The sequence below is a fragment of the Gordionus sp. m RMFG-2023 genome, chromosome 1 (genome assembly GCF_954871325.1).
Source record: "Gordionus sp. m RMFG-2023 chromosome 1, tfGorSpeb1-WG-v2, whole genome shotgun sequence".
NCBI classification, from domain to species: Eukaryota; Metazoa; Nematomorpha; class Gordioida; order Chordodea; family Parachordodidae; genus Gordionus; species Gordionus sp. m RMFG-2023.
In genome coordinates, this window is record NC_088775.1 from 9,226,650 (window position 1) to 9,241,944 (window position 15,295).

At 23.7% G+C, this 15,295-nt stretch overlaps 1 protein-coding gene across 1 annotated transcript; it reads left to right on the top strand.

Annotated features, from left to right (window-relative positions):
- The first annotated feature begins 6,825 nt into the window (after positions 1 to 6,825).
- Positions 6,826 to 9,739, top strand: LOC135922145 (large ribosomal subunit protein mL46-like). The gene is made up of 5 exons (XM_065456561.1): positions 6,826 to 7,046; positions 7,092 to 7,210; positions 7,252 to 7,376; positions 7,419 to 7,556; positions 9,522 to 9,739. Exons 1-5 carry the CDS (start codon positions 6,856 to 6,858, stop codon positions 9,678 to 9,680), a joined length of 732 nt encoding a protein of 243 aa, XP_065312633.1. The 5' UTR covers positions 6,826 to 6,855; the 3' UTR covers positions 9,681 to 9,739.
- Positions 9,740 to 15,295: the final 5,556 nt, after the last annotated feature.

Sequence of the window (15,295 nt, forward strand, 5' to 3'; positions counted from 1 at the left end):
AATATTCGTCAGAATTTTTAGATTGGGCTTCGATTGGATTTTTTAACTCTTCATATACAAAATTAGTAGGTGAAAATACACTAGACGGAGAAGATGTTCTAGAAAGAGGAAATACTCTAGATGGAGAAGATTTTCTAGAAAAAGAAATTACTCTAGATGGAGATGGTGTTCCAGAAAGAGAAATTACTTTAGATGGAGAGGGTGTTCTAGAAAGAGGAAATTCTCTAGAGGGAGAGGGTGTTCTAGAAAGAGGAAACTCTCTAAAGGGAGAAGGTGTTCTAGACAGAGAAATTGCTCTAGAGGGAGAAGGTGTTCTAGAAAGATAAATTTCTCTAGATGGCGAAGATTTTCTAGAAAAAGAAATTACTCTAGATGGAGAGGGTGTTCTAGAAAGAGGAAATTCTCTAGAGGGAGAAGGTGTTCTAGACAGAGGACTTGTTTTAAAGGGAGAAGGTGTTCTAGACAGAGAAATTGCTCTAGAGGGAGAAGATTTTCTAGAAAAAGAAATTGCTCTAGATGGCGAAGATTTTCTAGAAAAAGAAATTACTCTAGATGGAGAGGGTGTTCTAGAAAGACGAAATGCTCTAGAGGGAGATTTGTTTTTATTTTCTAGTTTATAAATATGATTTGAAGGTGGAGAATGTGAAAGTGTTAAAGAATGACGTGTTCTAGAAGAGGATAGATTTATAGATTTTACTGGACTTTCCAAATCTATATATTCAAATTTGGATGATGATGTTTTCTTTTGTAAATAACAAAAATGATTTGGAAAAAAGGCTGCTAAATTATTAGGGTATATCATGCATGTCCACATGATATTAATATCAGTCTTCGAAGATGGTTTAACATCATGTCCTTTTATAAATTTGGTGTATGGACTATATCCTATCCCAACACCTGGGGGGCAATAAGACATGAAAGGTAGTTTTAAAGCTGCACTCGTTGCATAAAGATGCAAGAGCTGGGAAAATCCATTTATATTTAGAACATCACGCAAAATTTTTGCATAATTGCCAGATATAATTTGCTCTTCAATAATAGTCTTATTATTATTATAAAATTTTGAATTTATATCATAAATTTTTTTATTTATTATGATTTCAATGGCTGTTAGAAGACGAATATATAAATGTTCATCTTCGTGTCCATAAAGAGCTAAAGGCATTGAGCGATAGAAACAGTTACCATCGCCAATGGCTAATCTCGGGGAGTAATTATTTAAAATTTGGGGTTGAAAATTTTTTATTATTTTAGATGAAATAATGTCTTCCTTACCTATTAAATTGTTTTTTAAATATTTATCAGAAACTTTATAATGAATTTCTAAAAATCTAAGCTCATTTAATGCGTTTTTGATATTGCTATTCTTAATTAGCCTAGGTAAAGCATCATCAATTAAATAACACAATGAACATATATAATTATCATTAGAATCTGACCAATCTTTCATCATCTTTGAAGTTAATTTCGGGATGCATTTAGCATGAATCCATCTCCGACAAAAATCGCAAAAAATCCCAGATTGGTCCATTCCTACAATCACATTGCAACTATTACACATATCTGACATGGATAATAACTAATATAAATTGTGCAGAATTATAAATATAAATATTTATTAAATTTAAATTGTATAATTTTATTTTTTTAAGGCGACAAAGATTTTAGCTTGATATTTATAGTAGTGATCTGCAACTGGTCTAATTTTTCAAGCTAGGCACGGCCCGAAATTTTTTTAAAAAGAGTTTTGCCAGCCCTACGCGAATTTATTTAAATATAGAAATTAAATTTTATAATTATACTCAAAATAATATATATTATCTTATATGTCGTCTATTTCTACAAATAAAATATTTTTATTTTACATAAATAATTCAGCATAAATTTAATAAATTTAAATATATTTTAAAAAATTCCAAGGCCCGACCCGACCAGGCCAAAATTTAAAAAAAAAAAATTAGGCCCGATTAAGACATCTTTAAATGATAAGGTTGTAATATTATAGATTCATAATTTTAAGTATGACATGTTCTATGGTTTAACTTTCCCCTATATGAATTTAAATGTATTGATAAATTAATAAAATAGGAAGAAAAAAAAATAGAACTATAAACTATGAATAATATTTTACAAAATTTAATATAAATTATAAAATTAAAAATATTCCCTAATTTTTTTAAAATTGTTTGCAGGCCAGTCTCAAATCTTTCTATATAGAAATTAATAAATAATTCAAAATAAAAAATAGATCTATAAGCTATGAATAATATTTTACAAAATTTAATATAAATTATAAAATTAAAAATATTCCCTAATTTTTTTAAAATTGTTTGCAGGCCAGTCTCAAATCTTTCTATATAGAAATTAATAAATAATTCAAAATAAAAAATAGATCTATAAGCTATGAATAATATTTTACAAAATTTAATATAAATTAAAAAATTAAAAATATTCCCTAATTTTTTTAAAATTCTGACCGGTCTCAAATCTTTCTATAAAGAAATTAATAAATAATTCAAAATAAAAAATAGATCTATAAGCTATGAATAATATTTTACAAAATTTAATATAAATAAGAGACCTGTAGAGGGATCATTTGTACGGCCCACACAACCCAGATTAAAAAATTTTAGCGGCCCGGTTAGAATTTAAAAATTTTTACGACCCGGCCTGGGTTTAAGAATATAAGGCCCTGCTCAGCCCAGCTCGTCCATGGTATATTTTAAAAATTTAAAATACTGTCCGGCCCTGGTACCTGGGCCGGGCTTAGGGCCTGGCCTGCAGGTCTCTTATATAAATTGTAATATTAAAAAAAATTTTTACTTTGTATTTGAGAATTTATATATGAATAAATAATAGTTTTTTTACCTTTATATATATTCTATTGACATAAATAATTATAATAATATATTAACCTTTCCATAACTGTAAACAACATTTTTACATTGGTGAATAAAATATTATGTAAGATATTTCGAGTACCGTTTTATGTAATATACATTACATATTTACTAATTTTATAAAAATAATTATCTTTTTAAAACTTTGAAATTTGAACTTGAAGTCCTACTTACGTTAAATTTATCAACTAAATTTATTTAATAACCACAGGTGTGCAACATAATTATGTAAGTCGTTTAATCTAAACTAAATTAATAATTAAATTTGACCGGAAGATTCATACAAAAACATTTGAAGGTATGAAGAAAAAATGAATTGTTCGACACTTTGTATATAAATTTATAGAGATACAAAATAATAAAAAAATGAATAAATAAGAAAAAAATGAGTGAATAAGAAAAAAATTCGTTGCCTTAGTCTTTTATTAAAACGATTGTTAGATTATTTATGACATAAATACCCAACGGTCTTTTTTAAGACCAATACCCAGCTATCTTTTTTTAAGACCAATGCCCAACAGTCTTTTTTAAGACCAACACCCAACAGTTTTTTTAACACCAATGCCCAACAGTCTTTTTTAAGACCAACACCTAACAGTTTTTTTAAGACCAATACCCAACAGTCTTTTTTAAGACCAATACCCAACGGCCCTTTTAAGGGCCTATAAATTTTAATTGAAGTAAACTAGTTTTACAATATATGTCATAACTCCAAAAATAATGATGGAAACTTAAAATTTTTTTCATTTTATGTTATTATAAGTTAGTTTACATCAAATGAGTCAAAAAAATTAAATATTTTTAAAATCCCAAAAATCTAAAAAAAAATTAAAAAATTGACTAAACTGAGAATCCACATCATAACTCCAAAAATAATGATGGAAACTTAAAATTTTTTTCATTTTATGTTAATATAAGTTAGTTTACACCAAATGAGTCAAAAAAAATAAAATATTTTTAAAATCCCAAAAATCTAAAAAAAAATTAAAAAATTGACTAAATTGAGAATCCACATCATAACTCCAAAAATAATGATGGAAACTTAAATTTTTTTTCATTTTATGTTAATATAAGTTAGTTTACACCAAATGAGTCAAAAAAATAAAATATTTTTAAAATCCCAAAAATCTAAAAAAAAATTAAAAAATTGACTAAACTGAGAATCCACATCATAACTCCAAAAATAATGATGGAAACTTAAAATTTTTTTCATTTTATGTTAATATAAGTTAGTTTACACCAAATGAGTTAAAAAAATAAAATATTTTTAAAATCCCAAAAATCTAAAAAAAAATTAAAAAATTGACTAAACTGAGAATCCACATCATAACTCCAAAAATAATGATGGAAACTTAAAATTTTTTTCATTTTATGTTAATATAAGTTAGTTTACACCAAATGAGTCAAAAAAATAAAATATTTTTAAAATCCCAAAAATCTAAAAAAAAATTAAAAAATTGACTAAACTGAGAATCCACATCATAACTCCAAAAATAATGATGGAAACTTAAAATTTTTTTCATTTTATGTTAATATAAGTTAGTTTACACCAAATGAGTTAAAAAAATAAAATATTTTTAAAATCCCAAAAATCTAAAAAAAAATTAAAAAATTGACTAAACTGAGAATCCACATCATAACTCCAAAAATAATGATGGAAACTTAAAATTTTTTTCATTTTATGTTAATATAAGTTAGTTTACACCAAATGAGTCAAAAAAAATAAAATATTTTTAAAATCCCAAAAATCTAAAAAAAAATTAAAAAATTGACTAAATTGAGAATCCACATCATAACTCCAAAAATAATGATGGAAACTTAAATTTTTTTTCATTTTATGTTAATATAAGTTAGTTTACACCAAATGAGTCAAAAAAATAAAATATTTTTAAAATCCCAAAAATCTAAAAAAAAATTAAAAAATTGACTAAACTGAGAATCCACATCATAACTCCAAAAATAATGATGGAAACTTAAAATTTTTTTCATTTTATGTTAATATAAGTTAGTTTACACCAAATGAGTTAAAAAAATAAAATATTTTTAAAATCCCAAAAATCTAAAAAAAAATTAAAAAATTGACTAAACTGAGAATCCACATCATAACTCCAAAAATAATGATGGAAACTTAAAATTTTTTTCATTTTATGTTAATATAAGTTAGTTTACACCAAATGAGTCAAAAAAATAAAATATTTTTAAAATCCCAAAAATCTAAAAAAAAATTAAAAAATTGACTAAACTGAGAATCCACATCATAACTCCAAAAATAATAATGGAAACTTAAAATTTTTTTCATTTTATGTTAATATAAGTTAGTTTACACCAAATGAGTTAAAAAAATAAAATATTTTTAAAATCCCAAAAATCTAAAAAAAAATTAAAAAATTGACTAAACTGAGAATCCACATCGTAACTCCAAAAATAATGATGGAAACTTAAAATTTTTTTCATTTTATGTTAATATAAGTTAGTTTACACCAAATGAGTCAAAAAAATAAAATATTTTTAAAATCCCAAAAATCTAAAAAAAAATTAAAAAATTGACTAAACTGAGAATCCACATCATAACTCCAAAAATAATGATGGAAACTTAAAATTTTTTTCATTTTATGTTAATATAAGTTAGTTTACACCAAATGAGTCAAAAAAAATAAAATATTTTTAAAATCCCAAAAATCTAAAAAAAAATTAAAAAATTGACTAAATTGAGAATCCACATCATAACTCCAAAAATAATGATGGAAACTTAAATTTTTTTTCATTTTATGTTAATATAAGTTAGTTTACACCAAATGAGTCAAAAAAATAAAATATTTTTAAAATCCCAAAAATCTAAAAAAAAATTAAAAAATTGACTAAACTGAGAATCCACATCATAACTCCAAAAATAATGATGGAAACTTAAAATTTTTTTCGTTTTATGTTAATATAAGTTAGTTTACACCAAATGAGTCAAAAAAATAAAATATTTTTAAAATCCCAAAAATCTAAAAAAAAATTAAAAAATTGACTAAACTGAGAATCCACATCATAACTCCAAAAATAATGATGGAAACTTAAAAATTTTTTCATTTTATGTTAATATAAGTTAGTTTACACCAAATGAGTTAAAAAAATAAAATATTTTTAAAATCCCAAAAATCTAAAAAAAAATTAAAAAATTGACTAAACTGAGAATCCACATCATAACTCCAAAAATAATGATGGAAACTTAAAATTTTTTTCATTTTATGTTAATATAATTTAGTTTACACCAAATGAGTCAAAAAAAATAAAATATTTTTAAAATCCCAAAAATCTAAAAAAAAATTAAAAAATTGACTAAACTGAGAATCCACATCATAACTCCAAAAATAATGATGGAAACTTAAAAATTTTTTCATTTTATGTTAATATAAGTTAGTTTACACCAAATGAGTTAAAAAAATAAAATATTTTTAAAATCCCAAAAATATAAAACAAAATTAAAAAATTGACTAAACTGAGAATCCACATCATAACTCCAAAAATAATGATGGAAACTTAAAATTTTTTTCATTTTATGTTTATATAAGTCGGTACAAAATTAATTAATCCAGAGAGTAGAATTATGCTCCTATAATTCATATTATTTTTAATTAAAAACAAAAATTTAATAAATTACGCCATCTAGCGGAATATTTTTTATGATATACAAAATATATTATTTGTGTTATATTTTCTATATAATAGATCTGTTCTATACATATTATAAATTTATGGACTACAATATCTTCTATATTCTAATTTATATATTTAAATAATTTTAATTTTGGATAGATTTGATTTTTACTTTAAAAACATTTTATTTATATATTAAAAAATAATTGATAGGCAATAAAACAAAAATAAATTTTACCTGTCAATTCTCAGTTTACCTGTCAATTCTCAGTTTACCTGTTAATTCTCAGTTTAGTTACACCGCATAATATTCATGAAAAGCATTTTACAATCTACAAAAATACAAAATAAATGGCAAATTTTCTCGGCATGTTGTCTTCAAAGACCTCCAATTATATCAAAAGAAAAAACTGAGCTTGAAACCAGATATCAAAATTTATTATATCAAATAGAATATGAGCATAGTGTGAAATCAGATTTTGAGCTAAAAAGTGTTAAAGAGATGTAATAACAATCTAATTTGTTGAGAAAATATTATATTTTTTTTAGAAAAAATAAAAAAGATGAAAAATCTAAAGCCAAAGGAGATTTACTAACTCCTCAAGAATTAGAAGACAGATATGTGGAAGAATTTAACATGTTTAAAACAAATTTAAGAACAAATCAAAGTATTTTTCTTATAATTATGTATTAATCTATTTAAATCCAGAAAAAAATACTATAGACTCATATATGGATAGTAAATTGTATTTAGTTACTCACCAACAACTAGGACAAAGCACAAATCTCATATTTCCTACACAACTTTGGGAGAAGGGTGAAACTTTAAAAGAAGTATTACAATTTTTAATTATTTTATATTCCTTGACATATTAGACATCAGAAAAAGCACTGAATTGCTTAATCAAGAATCCTAAAGTGCAACCATTATTTTTAAGTTATGCACCTATTGGTTTTTATAAATATAAATATCCAAAGCCTGTCTCAGAAATGACTCAACATATAGGAGCAAAAGTATTTTCTTTAAAAATTATTATTGCATATATCTAATAATTTGAGTAACTAACCATAATGATGAATGAATCTGAGATTTCCTCTTCATGTAATAATAAATGAATTTGAAATTTGTCTATCTTATGGGATATGAACCAAAATTTTCAATTTATTTTGATGAGCTATCTAAATTTTCCATTATTTAAAAAAAATCTATAATATTATTTTAATACCTTCAATATATTATTGTTAAATGGCTCAATTTGAGTCAGCAAGTCTAAAGATCTTGTTCATAGATGGCACAATGATTTTGGACATCTACTGGCAAAATCTCGAGGCATATGGAATATTTTTCTTACTAAAATATTGAGTTAGCCATTTTTAAGAATCGGCTCAATGAGTCATTTAACAACACTACTTCAATATGAAGAGATAATTGTGTAGGGCAAATTTTTCTTATTTTTGTAAGGTATGGTAATTTAGGGTAATATTTATTGACTTGTTTTTTTATATCTATACTAGCAGTTAACCCATAGAAATATGGGTGAATCTAAGATTTCTCCTATATGATAATAAATGAATTAGAAATTTGTCTATATTATGAGGTGAAACAAAAATTTAGTTTTGTTTTGATGAAAGGTGGTTCCTAAATTTTCCATTATTTAAAAAAATTGTTAATACAGTAATATAGTACCTTCAATATGAAGAAATAATTGTGATGGACAATAAAAAATCTTCAACAACCTATGCAATTTAAAAGGAGATTTGCAAAATTATCTAACAATATTTTACAAATAAAGAAGAAAACTAGGCCAAAAGTCAAATATCTGATTCATCATCAAACAAAAAAATATCTGATTGGTCCATCATTCTTGATGGGTCAGTTACTCATAAAATAAATTAAGACATAATATTTAATGAATTTAGTTCAAATATTATTATATCAAATAGAAAAGTATCTAACACACCCTTTAAGATAGTATCTTGATACCAATGTTCTCTAAACAAATGTATTTATGTACCTGACTTTCTATGAAATTGTACATAGATATTGTTATATTTGAATATCGTATATATTCAAAATGTTAGTTATATATTTTAAAAGGACCTTATTTGTGTATTATATTATTATAACTTTCCGACATGTAATATTATATTATCGAGGTTAATCAAATTGCATATTATTAGAAGTTAAATTGGATAATTATATAAATGTATATATACAAAAGAATTACAAATAAAATTCATTATTGTTTTTAAAGCATAATCGATTTAATAGATAAGATACCACATTCTTATATCTAGGACCAAGTGTTAAAAAGACCGATTTGTATTGATTTTTAAGTCCATGATAGATTTTAGCAAAATTGTCTAAAATCTTATTTGGGCTGTTTTTAAAAATCCACTCAAATTGGAATTTTCAACAACACTATTAGATACCTTATTTACTCTGAAAAATACGATCAAGTTCCTACGATCAAAGGTCCTCTCTTGTTTTGATGTTTTTTAAAAAAAATTTCACAACTAACTTTCTATATTAGAGACCAGAAGGCCTCGTTACACGGCTTTGCTATATATTAATTTAATTTTTTTTTAAAAAATATGGGCAATATATTTTAAAACCAAATATTTTAAATCGCCCTTATTAGATATAAAAATTAAAAATAAATTGAATATTTTTTAAAAGAATCTGGGCCAGGCTGTTATGGTACCTCAGTAGATCTCTGATATTATATAGAGTTTAAAATCTAATGAGAAATATTAAGATTCTTTATTTTTAATTTGAAAATTGTTAAAGTGACGATATTTTATTGAGACAGGGTAGTAACGGTGGCTAATATATACGACAATTCTAATAATTGACACATTATGTGATCAAAAGACGAGATGATCACATATTTAATATTCTATATTTAGATATAAATAAACTTTGTAATACTAAGTTTTAAGTTTTTGATCTTACAAACATTTTTATTTGATATATAGATGTTCTTCTTCATGGCCTACCTGACTCCAAAATATCAAAAATATTTCGTGCATAACGATACAAATGCCTCATATAAATGGTTTAATATAGATGACATGAAAAACAATATGAAACCATCTTATTTTAAAGCACTTAGACCCTTTATATTATGCCAGTGATAAAAAATACGAAGCTGTTTTATATTAATAATAAATTTATTTATTGTATTATTAATATACTTTTGGAATTATTTGAATTTTATAAAAAAAAATTACAAGTTGGTATTAACAAATTTGCAATATACCAGATTTACATACTAAATTATTTCACATAATATATTCTTTTATTGTTTCCTATACACCAAACCACATTTTCAAATTTGCATAAAAATTAGAATTGGGTGGGGTAGCTATTTGTTTATACAAATTCTCTCTGGCCTAAATTAGATTTACCCATATTCAATATAAGAATCGTTATCCCATATCAGAATTTCCCTACATTTAAAAAACTTGTTAGTAAAATAAATGATGAAATTTTCCATTTTTTATTTTAAATTCACTGTAACCCATATCTATAACCTTTTAATTATCATAAGCATCCATCCAACAGGTTGGTTTCCTAAAAATCTGTCTTAGGCACCCAAATTAATTTATTTCCTTATTTCTTGATTATGCCTTTTTCTCTGTTGAAATTAATTTAACATAATTTTTTTTATTTACACCAATCGGGATTATGAACTCGAGACATTTGTTTAATTGAACTTTAGGCTTGTTAAAAAAGTGTTAAATTAAAGCATCGAATCAACCCTTTATTGATAACGGACAAATACCCGTATGACATTTTTTCTATAGATTGCTTATTTTATAAAATCCTGAAGAGAACCTACGAAGCAAAATATTAAAAAAGCCAATGTTAAAATCGAATTCATATACTTGTTTATTGATAATTTTTGATTTATCTTAAAGAATAGTTATTCTATTAACCTAATAACTTCAAACAATATTTTGTGTATAGAAACACTTGTTGAGTAATAACATTATTTAAAATCTAAACGTTATTTTGCTAAATAATATTATAATATACTTATTTGTAATTTTATAAATTAGCCTTTAAATACAAAAAATTCCAAATTAATGCTCACCCAACCCTACAAGAACATATCTTGTTATAAACAAGCGCTCCACTTGAGGGCTTGCATAATTGTATTAAGTTTCTACAAATATTTTTTTTAATTTAAATAATTATCAAAAATGTTAACCGATTATTCCGCAAGTGAATTAATGTATTGCGATAAATGTGTCTTAAAAAGAATTTTAATTTCATCCATTTTGGAATTAGGACATTGATATGGTATCAAGTTGGTTTTCCAAATGAAGAATAGGCTATATGTGGCATCAAAATCAAGCTCTACATAAAAATATTCTTCAAGTATAATCTGATATTAATATAATATTATCTGTAAAAAAAATACAATTATTTATTTAATATATCCTTTTATCTAAATATCACTATAAGGTCAACTGGCGAATAACAATATAATAATAATAATTTGAATTAAATAATATGAATATAAAACGATTTAGGTAATTTTCGATTAATAATAATTCTACAAATTTTTTGCCAACGAATATCCTTGATAAATCTCTTTTTGCTTAACCATCGTAAATCCAATCTCATTACCAACTTCCTCCACATAACACTTTCCAGTAAGCATCTTATCCATTAATTTTATGGACGGTTATAAGAATTTTTTTATTAGGGGTTATCAGGGTTGGGCAGTATCGCGGATATTTGTATCTAAGATACAAGATAATTTTGTATCTTGTATCTTTTTTAAAATTTTGGAATATTGTATCCAGTATCTAAGATACATATTATTTAAAAGTATTTGTATTCAAAAAGATACAGATACTTTAAAAAAAATTTATATTGGTTAATTTAAATAGTATTAAAATTTAAAATGATATTGTTTTAAGATTTAAATGAAAAATTTAATCAAAATTTAGATATTTTAAGATAATTTTTGATATCTGACGTTGGTCGTCAGATAGCAATTTGCTAACAATAGAACTACCATATTTGAATCGTTTTATGTCTATTTTAAAATTATGGAAGAAGAAAATAGAATAATATGTTTATCTTCGTCTTCAGATGATTCTTCAACCGAAAATTATAACAATAAATTTAAACTTAGCATACTTAATGGCAAATTTTTTGAAGTACTTCAAGATGATCATAATAAAAAAATTCATCGTGACTTTGGTATTGACGAAAAAGTTATAGCAACTGTTACAGAAAACGGCTCTAACTTTAAGAAAGCTTTCAAGGAGTTTGGATATTCTATGGAAGTAGAGAATGACTTTGACATCAATGATGATGAATGTATAGAATTCGAAATCATTGAAAGTATTATTTAATACTTCTTTAAAATTTATTATGATATTGTAAATTTAGTAAAAAAAATTTATTCAAATAAAATTATTTATTTGTTTATTTAAGGGTCTAAAGAAGCCTCAATAACATTGCCTCAACACATTCGTTGTTTGTGCCATACGATAAGTCTAATTGCCACAACAGATGTCGAGAGAGCTATTATCCTAACATTTCTAAAATTCATCATCCTGCAATAGCTAAATGTACTAAGCTATGGAATGCAAATAATAGGCCTAAAACTGCAGAACTTATCAAAGCAGTTTTAGGAAAACAATTAGTTACACCTTGTTGCACTAGATGGAATAGTTAGTATGATAGTCTTCATAGTTTATTAAAATTTAAAGGCGAACTTCCTAAATTATGTCAAAAATTAGAATTTCCTAAATTAAGAGATATTGAAATTCAATATTTAGAAGAATATTGCAATATAATGGCCCCATTGGCTATAGCGATTGACAAAATACAGAGAGAACTCAACTGCTATTATGGAGAATCAGCTCCAATTTTAAATGTCGTTAAAAAAATTACAAATTTAATTCAAACCAATCTACAATTTTGCAAACCATTAGCTGTTGCCATAGAAAATTATTTAAATAAAAATAAAAATATATATGATTTTGATAACAATTTTAAGAGTGCATTTTTGGCAACTATTTCTCATCCCTATTTTAAAAATCGTTGGATTGATGGTTAAAAAGAAAAAAAATACCTTCAGGATTTGTCATTACATGAAGTTTTAATTGTTTTTAAAAATAATATTGAAATTAATACTTCAACAAAATCTTCAATTGATGAAGATGATGATTACTTTTGCCTTAAAAGTACCACATCCAATTCTAATAATTTAATAAATGATATTGAAATAGAGGTCCTAAATTATATGAGATGACAGACGGAGTATAAATATGTTAAATACTTATAAATATATAAAAGAAATATTTATTAAATATAACACAATATTACCCTCCTCAGCCCCATTGAAAGATTAATTAGCTTTGCTAATATGGTTAATAGACCAAATCGTCAAAGATTGAACGAAAAATTAATAATATTAAAAAATAATGCTGATTTATGATGCTGATTTATTAATATTTACTAATTATATAATTACTAAATGGAATATCGCATTATCTTTTATAATAAATTTGTTATTTTCTACATATTATTTTAAATATTTTTTTATAAATTTATATTATAGATAAGAAAATAAAGCTTTATACATTTTTATTTTGACTATTTAAAGTTTTTTTAAAAAAATATCTTGCATCTTAGATACTTTTTTTTAAAAAAATACAAGTATCTTGTATCTTATATCTTATTGAAATTTTTCTAAAGTATCTAGTATCTTGTATCTTAAATACAAAATTTTATAAAGTATCTGTATCTGTATCCGAATACAATTTTCTGAAAATTTGCCTAACCCTGGGGGTTATAATATAAGATATCTTCCTAGATTATAATTTTTTTTAAAAAAAGCAATATTTTAGGAGGCATATTCTGTTTGCTGACTAAACATTTAAAAATGGTGAAACTTGATACCCTTTTAAATTTTTATCATTTTCAACTTTTACTGCACTCTTAGTTGCAATAGAGATTGGATTATGGCAGAAACAAAAATCGTCAAGTGAAGATTTGAAGTTTTTTTTCGCTCAGAATTTTTAGCTAAAAAATCTTTGAAAATCAAATAAATTGAAGATTTTTCGTTAAAAAAATTTTGTAATAAAAAATGTTTTTTTGTAAAAAAATCTTTATGATTTTGAGCAAATTAGTTTTTTTTTAATATATTAAAATCTATATGTGATTAATTTTTTCCCTTTACCTCTCTTTATTAATTTAATTTTTATTTTTTAGATAAAAATTATTTTTCAAATGTTTTTTTATAGAAGAGACCTGGGTAAAACGACTTGCATAATAAGAAATAAATCAAATCATCTATGAGCATATAATTTAAAGATATATATAATAAAAATATTAAGACTAATATTTATATGTAATATTAAAATTTATATAAAAAAAGGTATAAATATTATTTTTTTCCCATTTATATCTATAGAATCAATTCAAGATTGTGAATGATTTTATTATGCAAAGGAATTTATGGTACTTGCTTAGCCATAACGCCCATAAATAAACTATTGATGCACAAAATTATTTGAAGCAAAAAAATTTATTTAGAATTTTGTAAAATAATTTTATAGATATTCCGCTAACTTTTGATGAAAAAATTATAAGTTTAATGTAAAATTTTTTTTTTAAAATTAATCTTATTAAAAAATTTAAAATCTAGAAATAACCTTTATAATTCAGTACTTGATCCATTTACTCAAAAAGAAAGACGAATTCTACTTATTTATATATTTTAATTTTTATGGTTTGACTAAAAAATAAAATAAAATTTCCGATTGTTTCCCTAGTTGTAAAATGACGCTTCGTCACTGATTTATCGTAAATATAAATCTTTATAGCAAGCCATAAACTAACCACCAACACACTGTACCATTTTAGTTTTATGACTTCAATCCATAGGCGTAGCCAGAATTTTTTTAAGGGGGGGGGGGGGGGTAAAAACATTTTTGTGCGAGCCTTCGGCCCGCTTTTGCCCGGCCTTCGGCCGGGTTATCTTAGTTTATATAAAAAAATAAGCCTGGAATAAATATGAAATATATATTTATTAGTTTATATAAAATATAATAAATTACTTGTATACAAATATAAAAGCATGGTAATAATTTATTCCAAACAAGTATAAGAAATTTATTTATAAAAAGTAAGTAGACATATAGTTGAGATTCCTCTATTATATAGAATTGGTTACAAAATACTAGGTAATTCCACTTTTACAGACATATTTGACAGTTAGAGAATATATTACAGTTAATATTTTAACAAATTTTACTAATCAATGCTCTTGATAATAAAATCAGTAATAATTTTCATTCAATTTATTTTAAATAAAAAATGATATTAAAAATTAATTTTCATATTATTTATCCCACAATGTCTTTAAAAGATATTTTCTGATGTCCTTCTATATTTTATGATTTTCTGTAAAATATATAATTCGCTATATTGGTAAAAATTATTTGATTGTCCTATGATAATTGATAAAATTAGATATACTGTAAATCTACGACTTATAATATTCCACTGTTTGTATTGTGCTTTAATTTTTTTATTTAATTTTTGATTTAATTTTATCAATAGTTTTATAATTATATTTTACTTTTATTAAGATAAATAACTTAAAATTACTCACTTTATAAAAAATTATATTTGATATATTATATTATTTAGTAATTTTATGGATATATTATTAATAATTATAATACATTTCACTTTTGTCTTAAGACTGATATTTGGC

Coding starts and splice junctions, on each gene's coding strand:
- LOC135922145 (XM_065456561.1), top strand. CDS start 6,856: ATGAAAAGCATTTTACAATCTACAAAAATACAAAATAAATGGCAAATT. Junction 7,047..7,091: donor CTAAAAAGTGTTAAAGAGAT/GTAATAACAATC, acceptor TATTTTTTTTAG/AAAAAATAAAAAAGATGAAA. Junction 7,377..7,418: donor AGGGTGAAACTTTAAAAGAA/GTATTACAATTT, acceptor TTGACATATTAG/ACATCAGAAAAAGCACTGAA.